The 26008-nt window shown below is 37.1% G+C and overlaps 1 protein-coding gene across 1 annotated transcript in view; it reads left to right on the forward strand.

The window, feature by feature from the left end:
- Positions 1-10315, forward strand: part of LOC123312563 (sodium-coupled monocarboxylate transporter 1-like) — a 383426-nt gene extending 373111 nt beyond the window's left edge. Inside the window, exon 9 of the mRNA XM_044897058.1 lies at positions 9783-10315. Coding sequence (XP_044752993.1) covers positions 9783-10184 — 402 coding nt within the window. The 3' untranslated portion in view covers positions 10185-10315. The remainder of the gene's footprint in view (positions 1-9782) is intronic.
- The last annotated feature ends 15693 nt before the right edge of the window (positions 10316-26008 follow it).

Here is a 26008-nt window from a genome sequence, read left to right on the forward strand (position 1 = left end):
GATTTCAACTGTAAATCACCATTATGGAACAGCAGAGCAGAGAATAGAAATGGCAAAAAACTCAAGGATTTCGCCGAAAAACAAAATTTCATAGTGATTGGACCATAGTTACCGACATATCTTGCTTTTGGTATAGGAATACCAGATGTAATAGATATCGCGATATTGAAAAATATAACTCAAGAATTCTCGATTGAAACTTTGGAAGATGGAACCTCAAACCACAATCCCGTGGAATTGATAATTGGAGAAAAATCGATAGAAATAAGAGAACATACCAATTGGGCTAAATACAGCCATTTAATACAATCGGAATTAACAGAAGAAGAAGAAGAGAAAAGCTCCCGGAAGCGATAAAATAACGAATGTTATGTTAAAGAAATTACCTAGAAAAGGTATATCCGCTCTCACAAATATCGCAAATGGAATTATGAGGACAGAACACTACCCAGAGAAATGGAAAACAGCGGAAGTCATAGTGTTCAATAAACCATTCAAAGAGAAGAAGAAGACTAATACTACCAGAACAGTTCGGATTCAGAAGAGAGCATTCAACAGAGCAACAATTATTAAGGCTCACAGAATACATTACAGAGGGATTCCAAAATAAACAAGCTACAGGTCTTGTTTTACTAGACGTCGCCAGAGCATTCGACAGAGTATGGCATGAAGGATTAATATACAAGATGAGATGTGCTGGATATTCGATCAAAATATGCAAGTTGATCCGTAATTATTTCAAAAATAGAAGATTTTACGTGAAAGTGGAAGGAGAATGCTTCACAACAAGAGATATAGAGGCTGGAGTACCACAAGGGTCAGTACTTGGGTTACTTCTGTACAACATATACATTCACGATATTCCAAAGAATCCAAGAACCATGCTAACGTTATATGCTGACGACACAGGCATAGCAACTCGACACCGCAACCCAGAAGTAATAGAACGAGTTCTACAAGAAACGATCGACGAAACAAATGACTGGTGCATAAAGTGGAAAATCAAACTCAATGGACAAATCGACGAATCTAGAAGTTGACGGCGAATAAATCGACTGAAAAAATGAAGCCAAATATTTAGGAATAACGCTTGACAAAGGACTTACTTGGAAAATCATATCAAACAAGCAATCGACAAAACGAAAGCAGCGATGAATAGACTCTACCCTTTAATAGGAAGAAGAAGCCACATGTCGAAAGAGACAAAATTGAAGATAATCAAAGCCGTTGCTAGGCCGCAACTGACTTATGGATCAGTTGCCTGGGGTTTCGCAGCAAAGAGCCACATCAAAAGAATTCAGGTCACTGAAAACAAGCTGCTACGATGTGCAATAGATGCACCTTGGTTTGTCAGGAATAGACAGATTTATAGGGACCTAAAATGGGAAACCATAACGGAATTCATGAACAGAAAAGCAGAGAAATTATTCGAAACAGCGAAAAACTATCCGAATGAAGATCTCAGGAGACTAGTGGACTACGACCCAGAGGAAGAAAAAAGGAGAATACGAATTTACCGAAGGAGACCAAGAGATCAATTAAGAAGGGATTAAAATAAGAACATAAACTCATTGAAAAATCCAATAAAGTGTTGCCCTGTAGAGGATAAACACATAAATCCCAGCATGATAGTGTGCGAGAAGAAAACCGACTAAGAGATGAACGGTTTATAGGAAATGCCCGGAACCAATATTCAAGAAGCAGTTAAGGGTTTTTAGTGGGCCTCGAGCTCAGGAGAGTGAGAATCCCCACACTTGTTCCCCCTCAGGAGAGGGTGGTTCGTCTGACTTGCAGATTTTCTCCCTGCTACACCAAAAAAACAAAAAAAAAACAAAACGGCATGCCGTATCTGATTGAACTGAACGAACGAACGGTCGTTAACTCGCTAGGGAAGGCATCTGCGGCGCTTTCTTCGTAACTCGATTGGAGATGATCGTATTTTGTCTACGGACCGAAAAGATGTGGGATTCAAATTGAAACAGCGTATTTAAAAGAAGTTTCATAATCCATAGATATCAGATAATATCATATACATGATTTTTCGATTTTTATAAAATTTATTTAGTGCTTTGTAATGTTTGGAATTTTTTTTTTTTTTTTTTTTATTTCGAATTAACGTGTCTCGACATCGAGATCATTGACACGAGGTACAGTACACATTAACTTATTCTAAATATAAATCCAGTTATTCGGAGCTTGAAGAACTAACATTTGAGAATTCATATATTATTGTAAAGTTGACATTTTTTGAGAAATTTAAGAGTTAATTCAATTTGATTTTGTGAATTGAGGATATTTCCAAGATTCTCTCTCAGCCCAAGTCGTCGTCGGTCATCTCCGTAATATGGGCAGATACATAGTAGGTGTTCAACAGTTAGACGGGTATTGTGACAGTGTTCGCATTTGGGCTGATTTTCTGAAGACATCAGATAGCTGTGGGTTAGCTTGGTGTGGCCTATTCGAAGTCTTCTCACTACGGTTTTGTCTTTTCTGCCCAAACTAATTTGTGGTGGATTATGTATTTTGGGTTGTATCATATGTAGTCCAGTGCTAGCTCCTTCCCATTGGACTTGCCATTCCTGTAAGGATCTCAGCTTTATGGCATTTTTGAGGTCTGTATGAAGTTGGATTTGGGTCACAGGAAGGTCGGAAGTTCGTGCTTGATTTGCGGCCTGATCTGCAGCTTCGTTTCCTGTTATACCAATATGTGATGGGATCCAGATTATAGTGGTGGAAATATTCTCCTTCGCTTTAAGGGTATGGCATCGTTCTAGAATTCGCTGTACCAGAGGGTTCTTCGAGTAAATGTTGTCTATGGATTCAATTGAAGATAAAGAGTTTGGAATTATAATGTTACGCAAGTGAGAATTTACATTTTTGATGGTGGCGAGATATGTTCTTTTAGAATTATCAAAATGGAAAGCTTCCTTTATATGACAATGAATGATGATGAGACCTTTGGTATGATTAAAATTTCTCTTCACAGGTGTATAGGTCTATGATTTGTTTACAGAACCAAGTTTTTAGAAAAAAGGCCAACCAGTTTCGACTTTATTTCATAGTCTTCATCAGGGCTCTGAAATAGAACAACACGATCTACAATGAATTCGGAGGATAATGATTACAATAATAAATATTATAGAAACATTCTGAAAAAAATTCTACACAAACAATAAATTGAACAAGTGAGGACCTGGCTCGAAACTTTCAACTTACATTTTCAATTTGTGTGGTTCTGTTGTCAATTATTGACAATTTTCTTTATATACAAGCAAACTTCCCTATCTCTCGAATTCTATTCATTCGATATTCATCGATTGGTGAGTTGGATAAAGAATTTTCAATGGAAGATACATCGAATTGTTGAATGAAAAATAAGTATTTGAATTTGGATAATTGGATGTGAAAATTTGAAGATATAAGGTGGATTTACAGGGGAGTTAGGATTTGACAAGTTTCTATTCTTGAGGGATCATTGGGAAATAAAAGAAATGTTAATTTTTTTCACCAGGAAAATTTCTTTCGAAGACACTTCTGCAGGAAGGATATTTACAAGAGTGAACAATCTCACAAGAAGATGACGACTTTACTTTAGTACCAGACATATTCAAAGAATTAGTAGCATAAAAGGTAAATAAACAGTTGTGAAAATATAATATTAGCAACGATACATTAACCAATAACATTAAATATTCATACATAACTACTTACCTGCATAAATCGACCATCAAGATGAAGGCTAACTCAATTCAAACATTCTTTCAATCACTATTCGAATTGGATGATTCAAGAGGTCTGAAATACAGGGTTGGCAAAATGCGTTGTCTACTGAAGGGATCTCGAGAACTATAGCAGCTGGAAAAAAACTGATAACACATTCTCGAGTTGTTTTTTCTTGACTGATCCAAAACTGAAAACAGATTCAGCCTAAAAATCATAGATTTCGAGTTATGAACGAAAATTGAGAAATTGTCATTTTCAATGAGGCTGAATAACTCGCTTATTTGAACTCGAATTCGAAATCCGTTGTAACATTCTACAGGCACTTTTTTATGAGGAATTCGAATATGATATTATTAAATCTTTTGGTCCAGCCATTTTCGAGACACGACAGGGCGCTGGACATGAGAGCATGCGGGACGTCGGTGGTATGATGTTGAAGAAGCGGGCTCCTGCTGCAAAAGAATCTACAGCTCCAAAGCAACAACAGCAACAAACGAGTCCAATTCAATTGCCGACTCGAACCGCTGAAGGTGCTGCGCAGGATATTCAGCCAGTGCTCACCCAAGCGGGGTTAGTTAGAAAGCGCATGAAGTGGACAACGTCCATGAATAAAACTATTGTGCGCATATATAACTCCATCACGGGACTAGGGCAGAACACGAACAACTATGGGAAAAGGCTCCATGATGAATTCTGCAACGCCTACCCAAATCTCAATGTCACTGAACAACGGGTGGCAGACCAGTACCGCGTTATTCTGAGAAATGAACTAATACTCATGGCCCGAATCGACGCAATTAAACAGGAACTTCAGCATCCGCTAGCAATAGAGAGCAACTCTCTGATGAAATCCACATGACGGGGCAACAATACCCAGAAGAAATTGACGCTGAGATTCCATCTTGCATCTATGCATCTATTTTCATACAGTGCAGCGCTTACGACAGCTAAAACCATAGGGGCAAAAATTCGAGGAAGGAACAACGATGGTCCAAAATTACACAAATTACATGCGCCATCCTGGCAGAAACGTCTTCAACACAAAACAGAGAGACTAAGAAGAGACATTGGAAGACTGACGGAGTACTTGAACGGAAATCGCGAAAGAAAGGTTGTGAAAGCTGCCAAAGAAATCATGGATAGAAACAGAACACACACAGAACGAGAGCCGGAGAATGCTACAGCTCACCACTGCCTCGACACTCTGAAGCAAAAATTAAGTCTGTATGCAGAACGCCTGAGGAGATATAAAAGCAATTATCTTTCAGCTTACACTGTCTCCTGGTTTGTTCCTCGAGATCTCTAAATTTGGAAATTTTTTCAGTATGCCTACCTAGAAGATTGTTATTGTTTGGAATCGCCACGTCGATGATGCTCTGTTCTCATCCTTATTGAGCAATATGAGGTCTGATCTATTGTGGCTTAGGTATGTGAGAACCGTGAAATCCCAATAGATCGTTTGATGTTCATTTTCCAATACAGCACCCGGATAAGGAACCTTTTCCGAACTTAAAAGTCTGTGTTTTAGTGCCAATTCTTGGTGAAGAATCTTGGCAACAGCATCATGTCTATTTTTGTACTCCGTACTACTGACATCCCCCGGTGATGTGCTGGATAGTTTCATATGTCGCACGGCCATAACGACAGCTATCGTCCTGTTGTAGCTTTAACGGTGTAAAACTATCAGCAACACGAACTACTCGATGGAGTTCTGAAGAAACAGCATTGCTCAGGAAATATTTTCGTCCTTCAATTTCCTGGGACATACGGTTGGACAAATCAATAATTCCTTTACCCCAAGATGTCGTGGCATCTCTGTCCGTTCTATTGAGCGTTTGGGGTTATTGTGTTTAGTCAGCATTGTCCTCATTTTTATCTGTAAGGTTGCTAAATCTGTGGTGGTCCAAGAGATTATACCGAATGAGTAGCTCAGCGCCGAACATGCGTAAGTATTGATCGCTTTTATCAGATTCTTGGTGTTAAGACCAGTTCTCATTATACTTCTCAATCTTCGGGTGAACTCCTCCGTTAATTTTTTCTTCATCTGGCTCAGATTGATTTTTCCTGCATTATTATCTTATGTGGTATGATTCGCCATAAGAGGAGACTTTGGCAGAGATAGACGAGACATGGGAAGCCGGAGGACTACGCATTGCATCGTTCGTATTCGAATACTCTATCCAGCGCCATCAGGCAAGCAAAAAACAACTTCGAATCTGGGCTTGCCTCGTCGGGGAATGCGAAGAGGTCCCTGTTCCCTTGGTCAAAAATTCCTCCGGAGCTGTCTGTGCTGACTACCGGGAGTCGGCTGAGGTGCTGGCTGATGCGTTTTCTTCATCGTTTACACTTGAGCCTGATGGACCATTACCAACTGTGAGATGTGCTCGCAGCAGTTTTGACCTGTGCAATATTTCGTTCAGTGCGGAGATGGTTGGGAAGGAGCTGATGGCACTGAGGGCAGACTCCTCGCCCAGACCTAATGGTTTCGCGTCGAGAATCTTCAAGAATTGCTCTGGTTCCCTGTCCGAACCTCTAGCGCTTATTTTCGAAAAATCTTTTGAAACCCATACACTGCCTTTCCCTTGGTTGAAAGCATCGATTACACCAATTTTCAAGAAAGGCGACAAACTTTCTCCAACCAATTATCGCCCAATAAGTCTGACTGCTGTGGCTTCCAAGATCTGTGAGAGGGTGATACTCAACCAGATGTTAGATTTTCTTTTGGTTAACGACATCATTCCACCGGAGCAGCACGGTTTTCTACCAGGTAGATCAGTGATTACAAATCTTCTGCGGTGTGTGAATGATTGGACGAGAGCCTTCGATGCCGGAACCTCTGTCGATGTAGTCTACCTGGATTTCTCTAAGGCCTTCGACCGAGTCCCTATAAGAAGACTCTTAACCAAACTCGAACATCTTGGTATCAGGGGTAGGCTACTGATGTGGATTAGAGCGTTTCTTACTGGAAGAGAGTTTTACGTGCGTGTGTCCGACAGTATATCGGTATATCAGTGGTGTCCCTCAAGGGTCGGTCCTTGGACCGATTCTGTTTCTGTTATACACATCGGATCTACCGCTTCTCTTCTTCTACAAATCTTATGTGAGGCCTATTTTAGAGTTCGCGGGACCTGTGTGGTGTCCTAACCTCAAGGGTGATATGGATAAATTGGAGAAGCTCCAAAGATCTATTACCCGTCTCCCATATGGAACCAATCGCCCATGCTACAACGAACGTCTCAAAATATTCGGCTTGACCACTTTTAAGGACCGACGTGAGAGAGCAGATCTGATAGTGACCTACAGAGCTCTGCATGGCAAGTTTGGTACTGATTTGTCCTCTTTGTTTCCACTCAACACTGGCAATTTGCGGGGTCATCGCTACAAACTACATAAGGAAAAATTCAAGACCACCCCTCGTCAGATTTTTCTACCTAATCGAGTGTTCGACGCCTGGAACCGTCTGCCTCCAGAGATCGTTGGTGCTTCTTCAGTGAACATCTTCAAGAACAAGTATGACAGTTTCGTTCGGGGAAACTGTGTGCCGGAGAATGTGTGAAATGTGATGTGTGTGATAATTTATGTACCGGATGTGGATGTGGTCAACTTCATTTGATACAACTTTGTGTACTTAGAGCTGCTTATAGGCCTATAGCCTCAGCTCCAATTTGTTTATAATAATAATAATAATAATAACAAGCTCTACTGGGATCGCACTGTTCTCACAGACCGGAAAATAACCCACAATAGACCAGACCTCATATTGCTCAATAAGGATGAGGACACAGCACTATTCATCGACGTGGCAATTCCAAATAATAACAATCTTCTAGATAGACACACTGAAAAAATTTCAAAATACAGAGATCTCGAGGAACAAACCAGAAGACAGTGGAAGCTGAAAGATATCAAGACCATCCCTATTGTCATTTCATCTACAGGCCTGATACCGAAGAAACTACTAGAGAACTTGAGGAAACTTCAGTTGGACGAAAATATCTATAGAGTCATACAGAAGGCGGTACTGCTCGGAACGGCGAGAACTGTACGCAAGTACATGGGGAATGCAGAGGAACACCGTCTGCTCCGACAGGAAGTGCGGGTGGAGCAGGAATCCAACCTACAGCAGGGAGGCGAGGAGCGACCCGGACCCGACCACCACCACGAGCCCGAAAACCTGGAAAGGGCTCCAACAGAGCTTAATCCTTTTGATATCTGAGATATCTGGGATAAGTGAATTTTCCTCTGGAGAGGAGTGTGAAAGCCGCAAGGCTAAAGTCATAATAATAATAATAATAATAATTATATGCAACACCTACCTGCGCTGAGTCTTGGTAAAGTATGTCTGGGTAGAGAGAGCATTGTTTCAGTCATTCTTTATCGCGTTGCATCACCATTTATGCGTTGCAGCATAGTAGACAATGCCAATACGCGTACGGTATGTATTGAAGTTCTGAGAAAGATAGGCGCCATTATCTCCATCTATAAACTCATGAAGGGTCTCTCGGAGGCTCAATATATCATTGAGCGTATAAATTTCCATATACCTCCGCGACAGCTCAGATGTTGAGACATTTTATCTGCCCTTGAGACGTAGGGGACGATGCATGGTGTAATTGCGGACACAGGGATATCTACTAGACCCTTCTCCATGCGCTCAGTTATCATATCCAAATTATCTAGATTCCATCATCTTTAGTGCGAAGGAAACTGTTACTACCGGTGATCGTTTATAGTTTTCAAGATAAGTCATTTTGAAAAATTGTGTATCTTGTGATGTAATTTTGAGGATTTTTATTTTGCTCGTGGTGTATATCGAAAAAGTTATGTCGAATAGTGAATTATTTCTATCGATTGTTTTGTTTCAATAGAGGTGATGCTCATATAACATTCAACAAAATATTGTACTTATCTAAAATTTTTGTTTTATTGTTCTTTAAATGCTATTTGGGGTAAATGCGAACAAGGCAATCACCCCAGATATGGTGAATAAAAACAATAATAACTATTGTTTGTTTACAGATGTTTCGAAAATGAATATAAAAGACGTACAAAATTAATTTTGCAACAGAAAAAAATTGACTTATTCTGCCATTTCTGCTAACTACTATTCCTTCGACTAACAATGTTTGTAAAATACGGTAATTGGATACACGAGAACTGTTCAGGAGGAACATCGTCCAAAAAAGGTTTTATCTGTGCTTTCTGCAATTAATATTTACCTCAATTAAGTAATTGCGTGAGTACCCTAGGCTGTTAGCAACTAACCTAACACACGTCCGCTTTTACCCCAAATGATTCGGGTAAATATGGACAGAAAGGGTTTTATTGCTTGAAAAAAAACACAATTTTGTTCATTACTTAATTCCGTGAAATTATAAATGATAATTCTATAGTTGATTAACCGAAGATGAATAAATTAATAAAATCAGACTGATAAGTTATTATCTACAAGTGTAATACTTCATCTTCCTTCAGCGTCCGCAATTTTCCCATAGTCCCCTACTAACAGTGCCAAATATTCTCCTTTGGAATGATATATGTAATACGGTCGATATTTTTTCTGTCCACAGTTGCCTTGCACTCAGAAGAAAGTTGAGGGCGATTTTTGGACTGGCTGTTCCCTGATCTCAAGACAGGGAAAAAAGAATTTGTTTTTTGTTTTTGTGTTTGTTGTTCCCTGATCTCAAGACAAGGAAAAAAGAATTTCTTTTTTGTTTTTGTGTTTGTTTTTTTTTTAAGATAATATATTAATGACAATATTGATGAGATACTGTTAATATTGTTGAACGGTAGATACTGATCTGATACTGATTTTCTTGTGAACTTTTTTTTTATCTGCTTTTTCTGGGTACACCGTTTGTTATTTGTTGTGAATACTGTAGTGGGCGTTAGCTTGTTTATATTCTTATGAATAAATAAAATGTAAATAAATAAACCGAAAATTAAACTGAATCTCGACATTCAAGGTCTGCTTCGATGTCGAAAATTTTTAATGCGAGTATAACCAAAAATATATTTAGGACCTGGATATTTTCTAACTATATTTTGAATTTTTATAGGGAGCACTGATTGGGGGCATAACAAGCATCGCATTGATCAGCTGGATATCGATTGGAACTCAAATCAACATGGCACAGGGTTTAATAAGATTTCCTCAAAAACCTGTATCTGTAGAAGGTTGCAAAGTGGACTGGTTATCAGAATATCTTACTTTATCCATAGACAACCCCACATCTACTAACATTGAACCACCCTTCATACTCTACCGATTATCTTACATGTATTACACTGCTTTAGGAACTATAACTGCTATTAGTGTTGGTTTAATTGTCAGTTATTTATCTGCTACAAGCAAAAGGAAACATTTGTCTAAAGACCTATTCTCACCAGTTATATATAGGTTTTTGATGAAAGAAGATGCTGTTGAAAAAGATGTCACTCCGAAGATAGCAATGAAGTAGGCAATCTTCAATTCATCTGCAATATAATTACTTACTTTATTCAAATTCAAAAATAAATCTCTTATAAAACATTCCAAAATAGTCATGTTTCACAGAATAAAGAACTGTCAAAAATAAATTTTATTAAAGTACCACATTTTTCTTGAAAAATCTATCCCTCTCAGATGGAAGGAGTCACTTCGTTAATGACTTAATGACTCGATATCTGGAAATTGAAATTCGTCTTTATCTTACTGTTAATAATACCTTTCTCAGGTATTAGTGCTGAGTAACGCTGCATGAACCGACCAGTCACTACCAGCAAAAGTAATAAAAAAAGGTTTCACCCAAGAAGACGAGGAAATGAGGTGTGATTCACTTCAAAGTCGATTTGAAGGTTGATGCTCAGCCATATATACAGGGTCTTTCACGAGGAACCTTACCCATATTTATACGGGAAACTACTGAATGTATTTTCATGAAATTCAGCACTTATAAGTATTTCACGATGCTGATGAAATCTAAAATATTTTCAAGGCATGAGCACCACCGGTCTTTCCGGAAATGACGTCAACTTCCGTTTTTCAAATTAGAACACCATTTTTTATTGCAGAAATAGATTCCTTGGATTTGGTTGGAAAATTATCTCTGAGCGGAAAAATTCGAAAAAAAAATCGAAAATAGAGCTCCGCTGAAACAAGAATAACTTCGAGGTTTTTGAATAGAAAATTTTCATTTTTGGGATTTTTGAAGATGTAAGATTGATGTATCCACTTTAAAAATCGAAATCGCGATTCATGATACAGGGGGTAAAAAAATCGCTTTCAAAGTTAGGGATGGCAAAATCGTGAAAAATCAATTTTTTCAAATTAGAACCCCATTTTTTCATGGCAGATATTGAATATTGAACGTTAAAAAATAATGTGAGTGTATGCATCACACCCTTGCCCTAATGTGGATATTTTCTAAGTTATTCACAAAAAACTGTTTTTCGTCTTGAATTTTCAGCTATTTCTTTTCCCTTCACGCCAAAAAGATGAAATTTTCAGGAACTGCTATTTAAACTATGTTTTAGATTTTACTACCCTAATATGCAAGAGAAAAAAGTTACAGGTTGTTCCTAAATAGATGGCGAATTTTGATTCGAATTTGTATCGGAAACCTATTTATTTCAACCAATCGGCCATCGGTTTTCTCTCCAGTGATAAATAAATAATTCCTTATGAACCATATGCAAAAACATACCATGTTTTACATTCTTTTTTTTTAATGATAGATATCAGTAATTACATCTGCCAAATTCCTCTTTATTCAGTAGCATTTTGTGTTTACTATTAATTTGGTGATAATTCGTATTAAGTTATAAAATCGATCACTATGCCTAATTTTACCAATGAAGATTATTTAAATCTCATTCTACTTCATGGAGAATGTAATAAAGTTGTAGATAGAACGATTCGACTGTTCATTGATCAATAATGGGTAATCTCAGCTTGAGGACTGGTGAAACATCAACGGGAAACAAAAAACCCTTGTTAAAATTGCCAACGTTTCGAATCTTTATTGATTCTTCATCAGGGCTACAAAAATACACAAAAATATAACAATAAGTGATACCTCATTAGAGGAACAGAACAAACGACAAAACAGGTTCAGTAAATCATCAGCATATAAAGTTTTTTGTAAAAAATAAAAACACTATATAACAATATAAGGAATGAAAAGCTCACTAAGCCAGATGACAGCCGCCCAAGAAGTCGAAACAATAAAAGACTACACGTATATTTAACTTAACATTAATTAAAAATAGTCTTTGATCTTAGATTTTATAGATAAGTATGAGACTCACCTATTTATTGGGTTTTATGAATTTCCTCATTAAATTTCATGCTAGACCCACCCTGATCTCGATTAGGTCCATGCAGGCATTCAAAGGCACCTCCTGAGCATTGCATAACCCAGAAAGAAAACTCACACTCGAAAGTTCACTCTTGTAACAAAACTGCTCTGTCGAATTGTTTTTGGATTGATATGAATTAAAATGAAGTTTTCAGGTAAATGCGTTCCTTGAACAACGTAGACTCCAATACAGGCAAAAACGAAATGAAGAAGTGAAAGATCACACATGCAGAATAGTCCAAAATAACTCGTCCACCTGGAACTAGGCAACACGAAATACCAACTGATTAGGTGGATAGGGTGCATTCAACAATTTTCCCCTCATTGACAGAGTTTCCGAACATAATTTCCGCATACCTATGACAACCATACTCAGCCATAATTTTCCAACACGTTAGCATATATTGCACTCAGGTTTTGAATATCTGTTCTCAAATTTACGGTGTTGTTCATGAATATGTTTATCATCTCAGAGACACATCGCTTGAAATAATTTCTCTCAAAGTCTACAATCTTCACGTCCTCGAATCCAAATAAATGCCCCGTTTGAAAATGGTGTTCCGCCAACGCTGTTTTGTCATTCTTATACTTGTTGCTCAATCTACAGTCATATTCATGTTGGTATAAACGGTTTTTCAAGTATTGTTTAGTCATTCCAATGTAACACTTGTCACATCCGCCACATTCAATCCTGTATACTACGTTGGATCTATACATATTAGGAGTTGAATCTTTAATTTTCGAAAAGATCTCACCCACGTGTAGTCTTTTATTGTTTCGACTTCTTGGGCGGCTGTCATCTGGCTTAGTGAGGTTTTCATTCCTTATATTGTTATATAGTGTTTTTATTTTTCACAAAAAACTTTATATGCTGATGATTTACTGAACCTGTTTTGTCGTTTGTTCTGTTCCTCTAATGAGGTATCACTTATTGTTATATTTTTGTGTATTTTTGTAGCCCTGATGAAGAATCAATAAAGATTCGAAACGTTGGCAATTTTAACAAGGGTTTTTTGTTTCCCGTTGATGTTTCACCAGTCCTCAAGCTGAGATTACCCATTATTGACCAATTATAAGGACGAGATTTGATAACCAACTGTTCATTGAGAGGTTTCCTGACCGACCCAGACCAACGAGAGATACCATTAACAGAACCATGACAAACTTGGGAAATGTCGGATCTTTCGTTAAGAAAACTATACACAGAGAAAAAAGTGTAGTAGAAGATGAGAACAACGAAATTACAGTTCTTGCATATTTTCGTGTGAATTCTCAAAATTCTCTCAAAGATGCCGAGATTGATCTGGGATTATCTCAATCGAGTGTTTGGAGAATATTAAAAAAACATAAAATGCACCCATATTATTACGAGATGCTCCTCGTACTGGAACGCTGACGCCAGCTTCGTCTTCGCGGAAAGTGTTAGTGCGAGAAGAAAGTGATGACTCGGATTCTTCCAGAATCCAAGGTTTCCATGTGAAAAGAGACACATTCTAGTTTAGTTCCATTTTAGAATTCATTCTGTTTGTAACTCCTTTCCGCTCTGTCCAGTTATAAAGTCATTCAGTTTTTCAAAATTGTGATTTATAATTGAAAGAATAAAATTCTTTTTAAAAACAGAGTTTGCGGATCGAAAATCATAATTGGCGCTGCGAACAGGATTTCGCAACGGTTTTCGGTTTTTTCAAGAAACGAACTAACTGAAAATAGTTTCCACTAGTGAACACAAACTGTTCGAGGAACCCCGTTGAGTTTTAACTCTTAGTGCGAAATTCCAAACTTCACCAACCCACTTCGACCAGAAGGAAGGACGTTCCACCCTAGGATGCAAATCTTGGTGTAAGTCCTATTTTCCACCACATTTCCTATATCACCAGTATTCTTTATTTCGATGACAGACTCATCTCATCAATTAGAGATAATTGCTGAAGAGCCAGAAATTTTAGAATCTTTGAATTCTCATAATATTCAAGAACGCTTACTTAGGAATAATCGATTTCGGCCGTATCCTATTAGAAATTTCAATAACGAAATGAATCAAAACTCTTCTAACACCCCAACACTCCCAACAGTAGCCGACCCTATGTCTAGACAAGACATCCAATTATTACTTAATTCTATTCCAGAATTTTCACCGGGTAAAAATTTATCAATTTTCATAAACGAGGTAGATAATTTAGTCTTACATTTACGTGGCAGACTAACAACCGATCTCGAATTTTGCTTGAATTTTTCGATCCGTTCGAAAATCTTAAATGAAGCACGAGACTTCATCTCTTTCCAAAATGCGACGGATTGGCCTTCGATCAGACGTGCTCTCCTTCAGAGATACGGAGATCAAAGGAACGAAGAACTATTAATTGCTGCGGTTTCACAATGCGTCCAAAAAAGACACGAAAATTATTTAGATTATTATTGCCGAATTTCAAAAACTCTGAGTGATCTCTTACAACACCTCTCTTTGAATATACAAGACCAAAATCTATTTATTAACTTATAAAAAATGCGAAGCAGAGAAATTGTCACTAAAAACATTCCAAGCAGGATTACTCGAACCTTATAGATCCTATATAAGCAATTTCGAGTTGAAGAGCTTAGAAGAATGCATCAATAAATGTAAATTTTATGACAACAGGAAACAAGAATGGGAATATTCCGAATTTCTTCGTAAATCCCAAGAAACCAAGAAGCCTTTGGCACAACCTCATTTCAAACAGAATCAAAATTACAATGATCATTTACCTAGATTTTCTAATAACAGTTTCAATCAAAATTTTCCAACAAGATTTTCGAATAGCAACTCTAATCAAAACTTACCAAACATTGTTTTTCCAAATAATCAACCTTTGAGAAATAATCAGAAATTTTTCACAAATCAAGAAGTTTTTGGTACTAAACCAGGGTCAAGTATCTATAAATCGAATCCAGAACCGACACCAATGTCAATTTCGACCAGAAATACAAAACCGACGCCTATGTCGATTTCTACCAGAAATTCGAAATTCCCACAAAAACAATTATTCAACGTACAATTCAAACCCGATGATGTAATCGATCATGAAGCTGAATCTTACGAACCCGAATATTCTGAAGAAAATGTTATGAATTTTTCCGAAGAAGATGAGAATTATTATTACGAAATGGATGAAAATTTTCAAGAAGCTCCTCCAGAAACCCCAGGAACTTAGATCTCAATTCCTTGAAAATAAAATCAAAACTTCCTTACATTTATCTTCCAAAAATAAATTTGAAAATTTTAATAGACTCGGGTGCCACAAATTCAGTCATTAATAGAAAACCAGCATTTGAGAAATTTTTCCAATTTTTGTTCAAAGAAAAATTCAGAGTGTCCGGATTAGGAAATACAATTAACGCTGAGGATAACATCAATATTCCACTGTTTTACGAATTAGGAATCCTCGACAATATTCATTTACATGTTGTCGACTGGCATAAAAATTTCGATGCTTTATTAGGAACATCCGATTTGCAAAAATTAGGTGCAAAGATTGACTATCAAAACCACATTTTGGAAATGAAAAATTTGAAAATACCTTTTAACCTCGAGTACTCCACGAATAAACTTAAACCAAATAAAACTATAGCAAGAACATTTGTAAAAATTCCAGTATCCCTAGAAAATGGTGACGTTTTACTACCCGAAATTAATTTTAAAAATTCTCAACACCAGAATGTATAGCACGAGCAAAAAATGGTATTTGCCTAATTCCTATTTCAGAATCAATTAACGGGAATTTAGAGATTAACTTTTCGGAAAGAATACCCGTGAAATAAATATCTGAAACAGAAATATGTGCTCCTCAAATTGAAAATTCTAAATTAAAACTTTCAAAAAATATTCGTACGCAACACATGAATTCTGAAGAAAAACGAGAAATTTTGAAACTTTGTAGTAAATTCAAAAATATTTTCTATAACGAAAACTGCGATCTCTCTTTTAGCAATACTGTCAAGCATAAAATAAGAACGAAAGATGAAGAACCCGTTCACGTTAAATCTTTCAGACACCCTCACAGCATGAAAAAGATTATTCAAGAACAAATTCAAAAACTTTTAGATGATAATATCATTCGTCCATCTATTTCACCCTACAGTGCTCCAGTTTGGATTGTAGACAAAAAGAAAGACGCTTCCGGCCAAAAGAAATATCGTATGGTCATTGATTATCGCCGTTTAAATGAAAAAACCATTGAGGATAAATATCCGCTCCCGCGAATAGAAGAAATTTTGGATAATTTAGGAAAAAGTTGCTATTTTTCGACTACGAAAAATAGTCACTACGAAAATCTTCGTATGCCCTACGGATTGAAAAATGGACCCAGTACATTTCAACGCGTAATGGACAATGTACTTAAAGAATATCTTCATAAGTTTTGTTTCGTTTACATGGATTACATTGTCGTATTTTCAAAATCGTTACAAGAACATATTTGCCATTTGAAATCAATTTTTGAAAAAATTAGAGAATTCAACCTCAAAATTGAACTTGACAAATGTGAATTTTTGAGTAAAAATGTCGAATTCTTAGGACACTTAATAACTCCTGACGGAATATCTCCGAACCCCTCTAAACTGAAAGCTGTTGAAAAGTACCCTATTCCACGCACAGTGAAGGAAATCAAATCATTTTTAGGATTAATAGGTTATTACAGACGATTCATTCAAAATTTTGCTCACATAGTTTCTCCCATGACCAAATGCCTTAAGAAAAGAGCGAAAATTAAAATTGATGATCCCGACTATGTAAATGCTTTTCAATTATGTAAAGAATTATTGACAAATGCTCCGATATTAGCTTATCCAGATTTTGAAAAAACATTTAAATTAACAACAGATGCTTCAAATGTTGCAATTGGAAGTGTATTATCACAAGACAACCGCCCAGTTGCCTATTATTCAAGAACCCTAAATTCAGCCGAAAAAAATTATTCAACCATAAAAAAGAACTCCTCTCAATTTTAGATTCAACAAAACATTTTCGACCATACCTCTACGGACAAAATTTCATAATAGAAACTGATCATAATCCCCTTGTTTGGCTTTATAAAATAAAAGAACCTAATTCCAGGCTCATAAGATGGAAATTGAAACTTGATGAATTTGATTTCAACATAATTCATAAAAAAGGAAAAGAAAATAAAGTTGCGGATGCCCTATCGCGAATTGAAATCAATAACAGAGAAAATGAAGACTCTTTATTATCAGAAAATGACCTAAATATAGAAGTTTCCTCAATTTTACCTAATATTAATGATCTTCCGGTACTTAGTGATGAAGAACTTGAAAATATTTTGAACCCCCCAGACAATCGTCAAAATAACGATGATCCCAATCATCAACATGAAGCAAATAATAATGATTCTAATGCCACCATTCATTCAACTCAAGAAGACAATGGAAAAGTTATTCCAATCACGGAATCTTCTGTGAATATATATCCGAATAGAATTATTCTAAATATTGGCGAACAATACAATTTAAAATTCACAAAAAATTTTCAGAAAAATACTTACAACATAACAATAAGACAAAATTTCATGGAAAATGATTTTTCAACTTTTTTCAAAGAAATTTTTAGACCGAATGAATCTTACGGAATATTTTTCAGAGATAATAAATTACGACTCCCTCTCATCAGATTTTGCAAAGAATCCTTCAATTACTCCGTGAAACTTTATATAAGCAACACCCTTTTATTAGATGTACCTTGTGAAGAAAATCAAGTCGAAATCATTTCAGAATATCATGATAAAAACCATAATGGTATTTCAGAAACATTTAATCAATTATCGAAAAAATACTATTGGCCAAAAATGAGGAATAAAATCACAGAAATCATAAATAAATGCGAATTATGCCTTAAATCAAAATACGAGAGAAACCCTTATAAATTGAAATTTTCAGGTCCCCTCCTAGCTAAGCGACCTTTCGAAGTAATCCACATTGATACATTTTCTTTTCAAAATTCGAAGTTTTTAACAATAATTGATTTATTTTCAAAATACGCGCAATCATACCTTTTAAAAGACGGCACTGCTTTAACAATTCTCAATAAATTACGTCATTATTTTTCACATCACAATATTCCACAAAAGATTGTTTGTGACGAAGGACGAGAATTTCAGAACAAGACTTTCACAGAGTATTGTAAATTGAACAAAATCAATCTACATTTTACAACAGTGAACAATCCGAGCTCAAATTCTCCAATTGAACGATTCCATTCAACAATTTTGGAAAAACTCAGAATTCTCAAATTGAAAAACCCAAATGAAAATCCAGCTAATCTCATGATTACAGCAACATTAATTTATAATCAATCGATACATTCAGCGACTGGTTATTCACCTTTTCATTTACTTTATGGTCCATACGACAAATTACCAGAATTTGATTTGAATATTACTATTTATGAGCAGTATAACGAAAAACGAAAACAGGAAATTTTGCCATTTTTTGACCATATTTACGAACGAAATAAAAACAAAGCTCAGAAAACATTAAACAAGCTGAACGAAAAGCGAAATGACCCTCCAAATTTAGAGCAAGCAGAAGTTTACGTCGAACGAAACAGACCGAGAAAAACGGATCCACCCTTCGAAAAAATTATTGTTGAACAGCAACAACAAAACAAAATAAGTGGTCTAACTACAAAATCAAGAGAAACAACAGCGCACATACAAAAAGTCAAAAAACTAAGAAAAAACGTTTGTTCTTTTCAGGATACTGCTGATCCTCCTGATTCAGACCCAAACAAACCAGGCCCTTCAGGTCCACGAAATTAAAAGTAATGGATACTTTGAAGAACCTTTGAGTCATGCCAAAATTCTTGATCATTACCATAATTTTCTTTTCTTCATAAATATTACCAATTTGCAAGACAATTTCGATCAGTTGAACGATAATTTTAATGACCTTCAGAAAGACCAAACATTCGATGAATTACCCCGTCGACTTTTTCACCAATTGAGTTTGAATTTGGATCAAATCGAACAAATCTTACGAAAATTTGTCAATAGAAAAGTTAGAAGAGGTTTGGCTAATTTCATCGGAAAAGGTATTAAATTCATTACAGGTAACCTAGACGATGATGATCTGAAAACTATTAACGAAAATTTAGAAAGCCTTCACAACAGCAAATCTTCCGAAATCGAAAGGATAAATAAATTAACTTCTTTTGCTAATCATTTGTCAAAAAGATATTCAGAAGATTTGGCTCTGCTAAACGAAAATATTATTCATACTAAAGCATTATTCCAGAATATTGAATCTACCGAAGGATTTCGAATCATTGTAGAATACCAAATGCTTCAGTCCCAAGCACTCTTGAACACTTTATTAATGCTAGAAAGGACTATAAGTTTTGCAATGAGAGGAATTCCAAATTTAGAAGTCATTAAAGTTGAAGAACTTTATTCCATCGGGACATATCTTGAAAAAATTTATAAGACACAGCAACTATCACCAATTGATCATGTTCATCTTTTCAAAATAATCGAATATGCAAAAATGTCTGTCATTGGAACGGAGGAAACTATCACATTCCTTCTCAAAATCCCAATTCTCAAACGAGTAATTGCTTCATATTCCCGAATCTACCCTGTACCCAATACCCAAGATATTGCTATGATCCCGCCAAAGAAGTATTCCATCAAAATCAACAACGAGGAATATTGGACCAATGAAATATGCAAATCAACATTGGGAAGTTCGATGGTGCTTTGCCTTCAACAGCCTACCAAGGAAGCATGCATTCTGTCAACCCCAGGTCGATGCCAAACAACACTAGTGAACAACGACTTCAACATCATCCACCCGCTGAAGAATCACCAGCTCCTGACCCTCTTCAAAAAGAACAAAACAGTACTAGAAGACTGCCATGGAATTCTATTCAGGAAATCAATCCAGGGAATCAACCTTCTAAGTTCCACCTGCCGAATTATTATTGAAGAATCCATCTACGATGACACAGTTCCGATTTTCGAAATAACTGCCAAAAACATTTCGAAAATTTCATTGAACTCCACCCACAAAATTGAATTTCACCTGAGGCATCTGAAAGAACCAACTTCAATCCTTCAAGAAACAGAAAAACTTTCAGACCAGCCCATGTACCTACATCCAATAACTCAGGTCATTCACCAGTCTACAAGTGTGATATTGTGCTGTTTCACAATTCTTGGAATCATCTTCGTTATAAAGAACAAAACAAGGATCTCCGAGTTAATCTACAGTCCAAGGAAAATCATACACGTAGAAATGGAAGACATCACCCAAGGCCACCCAGCAGATAACAGAGACGTTATCTCTTAAGGGGGAAAGTATTACGAGATGCTCCTCGTACTGGAACGCTGACGCCAGCTTCGTCTTCGCGGAAAGTGTTAGTGCGAGAAGAAAGTGATGACTCGGATTCTTCCAGAATCCAAGGTTTCCATGTGAAAAGAGACACATTCTAGTTTAGTTCCATTTTAGAATTCATTCTGTTTGTAACTCCTTTCCGCTCTGTCCAATTATAAAGTCATTTAGTTTTTCAAAATTGTGATTTATAATTGAAAGAATAAAATTCTTTTTAAAAACAGAGTTTGCGGATCGAAAATCATAATTATATAAATTCAATGGGGTACAGCATTTGAAGGAAACTGATTTCGTCAGGAGAACAGAGTTTTGCGAAGCTATGATGATTCGATTTCAAGAGAATGAACACTTTTTGGACTGTATAATTTGGACAGATGAATCTGAATTCACAAAGAATGGTTCTTTCAATAGGCATAACAGTCATTATTGGGATGAAGAGAACAACCACCACTTCAGACAATGGAACTTTCAAGAGACCTGGAGTTTCAATGTTTTTTGCGCCATCAAAAATAATGCAATTCTCAATGTTCACATTTATGATGGGACTTTAACTGGTAAGATAGAACACTACACATGTTTGCATTATTTAAAGAATGTTCTCCCTTAGGAGATAGATATTCTGACATATTGACTCAAATAATTGAGCCGCTAGTACAGAACCATAATGACTTATGGTATCAACAAGATGGCGCGCCTCCACACAATTCACTCAATGTGTCAAATATCCTCTACAGGCTATTTAAAGATCGATGGTTGGCGAACAATGGTCCACATCTTTGGCCACCACGTTCTCCCGATTTAACTCCTTTAGACTATTATGTTTGGGGTAGGATAAAAAATATTGTCTACTCAACTCCCCTGACTGATATAGGACTGCATAGAACGAGTCAGAAATGCGTTTAGGTTTGTTTAGATTTTTAGATTCATAGTTTTGAAACTCAATTTGGTTTTTAAACACTTTTGCAGATCTCTTCCTCCCGATGAAATAAGAAGAGCAACGCACGAAGCATTCCTGAGACGTACAAATAAATATCTAGAAATTAACGGTCAAAACTTTGAGCATCTTCTCTAGTTATAACTGCGAGAGTTTTCCATGGTTCTCCTAATAGTAACTTGAAGTCGGTTTCAAGAAGGGGTGAAAAATCTAGAGCATGGTTCAAATAACAGTTCCTGAAAATTTCATCTTTTTGGCGTGAAGGGGAAAGAAATAGCTGAAAATTCAAGACGAAAAACAGTTTTTTGTGAATAACTCAGAAAATATCCATTTTAGGGCACATTATTTTTTAACGTAGATTCAATATCTGCCATAAAAAAATGGGGTTCTAATTCGAAAAAATTGATTTTTCACGATTTTGTCATCCCTAACTTTGAAAGCGATTTTTTCACCCCCTGTATCATGAATCGCGATTTCGATTTTTAAAGTGGATACATCAATCTTACATCTTGAAAAATCCCAAAAATGAAAATTTTCCATCCAAAAACCTCGAAGTTCTTCTTGTTTCAGCGGAGCTCTATTTTCGATTTTTTTTTCGAATTTTCCCGCTCAGAGAGAATTTTCCAACCAAAACTGAAAAATGTTACATCAAAATGACTTGAAATTTTTTAAGGAATCGATTTCTGCAATAGAAAAATGGTGTTCTAATTTGAAAAACGGAAGTTGACGTCATTTCCGGAAAAAACGGAGGTACTCATGCCTTGAAAATATTTTAGATTTCATCAGCATCGTGAAATACTTATAAGTGCTGAATTTCATGAAAATACGTTCAGTAGTTTCCCGTATAAATATGGGTGAGGTTCCTCGTGAAAGACCCTGTATCACTTCAGATTTTTGTTTTTTTTTTTAAGTCACCACTTAGGGTTCCTCCAGAGGGACCGGGTTCATTCGACCAAGGTCATACTAGCCAGCTGTCAATAATATTCTAACGATCCTTGTGGTCGAGAGTATCCCCTCCTTCTGGGCCCCGCTGATCAAGTTCTCCTCCAACTCAAGCAGTCTGGTGTTTTCTGTCAGGTGGCTCTCAACTAATCCATTAGTAGTGATTATCAGTGACAAGATTGTGATCATATTGAGCTTATCGATCTATTTCATTTCGAAAGCCAAGACGTGGTATTTGGTTAGGTTTTTAGCGTATGCCCGACTTATATTGTCATCTGCTGGAACAGTTGCGTCAATGATGGTGACCCTGTTGATGGTTTTATCCGAGGTTTTATCAAAGACCACGATGTCCGGTCTGTTGTGTGGTACTGTGCGATCAGTAGTGATCGGGATAGATATGGATAGATATCCAAGATATACAAGTTTGAACCTGGTGTTTTCGAGTATAGACTTTGGTAAGTATTCGTGTACTCTTCTCGGGGTAAGTTTAAGACCTGTTTCAATCGCAATAGCCTGATGTTACACGTTTGCCATAGCATTAGGACCTCACGTGTTGTATGGTTTCAAGGGCTTGCGAGCACTTTCGGCATTTATCTGTTGCAATGTTCTTCTTTTAAATATGCTTCATATAAGCTCGTGTTGGGACAACCTGGTCTTGAACAGCTATAAGACGTCCTTCGGTCTCAGGAAATAGATATCCGGATTTAAGGTAAGTAAGTGATAATTCCTTATCAACACTCTGGTTTTTCAGTGCCTCTGGATATCTTCCATGAAGAGCTTTTCCAAACCATTCTTCCAGAAGCCTATAATCTGATTGTGCCTGAGGTATGTCATCTCTGCATGCCCAATTGAGTGCCGTGATGTTCTGGTCCCGTTGGCATATTGCCCGGATGAACGGTGAGTTCTTAGAATTAAAATATTCTTTCAATACTTTTACCGCCTTGAAGTGGGCGTTCTCAACACTTTGCAGCCCACTTGCAGAGATGGAAAACTGCACAAATGATAGTTTTCAACAAGCCTGGAAAGGAACGGAAATTTCCTCAAAATAATAGACCAATCAGCCTACTATCAGCACTACGGAAAATCGTCGAGAGGGTTATCGCTAAAAGGCGGAATGAGGAAACAGAAATGTTGAAGATAATTCCACCCGAACAGTTTGGATTTCGACGAGAACATTCGACTGAACTCCAATTGCTACGGCTCATAGAATACGTCACCGAAGGAATGCAGACCAAACAGGCCACAGGATTAGTTCTGATGGATATCGAGAGAGCTTTCGATAGAGTATGGCACGAAGGCCTAATCTACAAGATGAAAAAAGCAGGATATTCGACCAAGCTATGCAAGATTATAAGGAACTATCTGAGGAATAGAAACTTTTATGTGAAGATAGATGGAGCAACCTCTCAAACCAGACGAGTGGAAGCGAGAGTGCCTCAAGGATCGGTCCTAAGACCTCTGCTTTACGTAATATACGTTTATGATATCCCGAAGAATTCTAGAAATATGCTCACCTTGTACGCAGATGACACGGGAATAGCGTTCAAACATCGACGCCCAGAGATCACACACCAGAGACTGCAGGAAGCCATAGATGAATTACTCAAATGGTGCATCAAATGGAAAATCCAAATCAATGGAAGAAAGACTCAAGCAATATTACTGCGAAAGAAAAGATTGAGGATGGAAGAAAACCTTGAAGTTGATGGAGAAGAGGTTGAATGGAAAAATGAAGCAACATACCTAGGAGTGAAGCTTGACAGAGGCTTACATGGAAAAACCACATCAAATGTGCAGTTGATAAAACAAAAGCCGCAATGAGTAGACTTTATCCATAGGCAGAAGAAGTCATATGAATAAGAACATCAAGTTGACGATGATTAAAACTATCGCGCGACCACAACTCACTTATGGATCGGCGGCATGGGGCTTCGCAGCCAAGACCCACATCAAGAAAATACAGGCCACTGAGAATAAACTCCTTAGAATGGCGATAGATGTACCCTGTTTTGTAAGGAACAAACAAATCTACAAGGACTTGGAATGGGAACCAGTTACAGAATGTATGAAGAGAAAGGCGGAAAGGATATTCGACAAAGCCAAACAACATCCAAATGAGGAACTACGAAGATTAGTCCACTATGATCCAACAGAAGAAGCTAAAAGGTCAAGAACCTACCACCGAAGACCGAGAGATCAGTTAAGGATTTAAATGTAATCAAAGAAGAGCTTAACCTATAAAAGCTATAGGCAGCATACAACTATCAACACGACTATGATCGTATGAGAGTCCAGAAACCATAAGAGTCAACTGGTTAATAGGCAAAATGCCCGGAACCTATGGAGAAGCAGTTAAGGGTTTTTAGTGGGTCTCGAGCTCAAGAGAGTGAGAATCCCCACACTGTTCTCCCTCAGGAGAGGGTGTGTTCGTCTGTCTTGCAGAATTTCCCCCTGCTACACCAAAGAAAAAAAAATGGGGATGGTAGTCTAGAGTGAAATCTTGACAAAAGAAGACGTGCTATAGTGCTCCTAGTGCTGTAAAAGAGAAGGTGGAAGAGAAAGTCGAAGTGAAAGTGCCCACTAACAAAGCTACGGAATATTAGATTCCGTCTGTGGAGTTTGTGTAGGTTCTATATTTGTTATCGGAATTTTAATTCGTTGAAATTTTCAAAGTTGGTGTTCATCCCCAGTGTCCAGATTTTTTATCGTTGGTACTGCAGAAAACATTAGGTGAGCTTATTTTTCGTATCTTTTTTCTGATTTTTCTCATAGCGTAGAAAACTTTCGGCTTTATAGCATAGTTTTATATTAGATTACTTCAGTGAAGATTCCTGAATATTTTATCATTTTCAAATTGTTTGATATTTTGAGAAATCTGAGTATAAAACCATGTGGGAAACCTCAGATAATGAGGGTTCCTATATGGAAGCGACCGATGCAGAAGAATTCAGCGACGGCGAATACGAGGAGCTTGTAAGGCTCAAAGAAGGGAATGGGCAGTTGAAGGCTCAAATAAGTAAACTTACTGAAACCGTAGCTCAGTTTGTCGGGGAGATACGCCTCTTTAGAGAGGAAGTTAATAAGAATAAAGCACCTCAATCCCCTAGTTTTGCTGAAATTGCAAAACAGATTACGGCACAGAAATCCCCCACATTTGCAGAAATTGCAAAGCCGGTAGCGGTCCCCAAAAATTCCTCCAAACAGGAAGTAGCTCCAGAACCGGAAAAGAAGAAAAATTTTGCAACTCAAGTTGCAAAAACCCAGAACGCGCCGCCCACAAAACGCGCGCGTAAAGAAAGTTCATCTTCAGACGAAGAGACCGCAAAAAAAGCAACGGAGTTACCCAAAAAAGATAAAATTCCTCCCATCACGACGATGGGTACAGCCTATTGGGTAGAGATCTCAAAAGCTCTCTACATGAAGATATTCAGCTACAACAGAGCAACCTTCGTAAAAGACGGAATTAGGATCGTAGCCTCGACTGTGGACGATTACAGAAACATTACGAAATATTTTGACCAGATTGGTAAGGTGTACTTTACCTACCAGATGGAGGAAGAGAAAAAGATCTACGCAGTCATAAGGTATCTCCCAATAGATGCTGACCTAGATATAATCAAAAATGATCTAGAAGTCCAAGGAATCCATAACGCCGAGGTGTCCAGAATGACATCCAATAAAACCAAAAAGTTTA

The sequence above is a fragment of the Coccinella septempunctata genome, chromosome 4 (genome assembly GCF_907165205.1).
Source record: "Coccinella septempunctata chromosome 4, icCocSept1.1, whole genome shotgun sequence".
Taxonomy (NCBI): Eukaryota; Metazoa; Arthropoda; class Insecta; order Coleoptera; family Coccinellidae; genus Coccinella; species Coccinella septempunctata.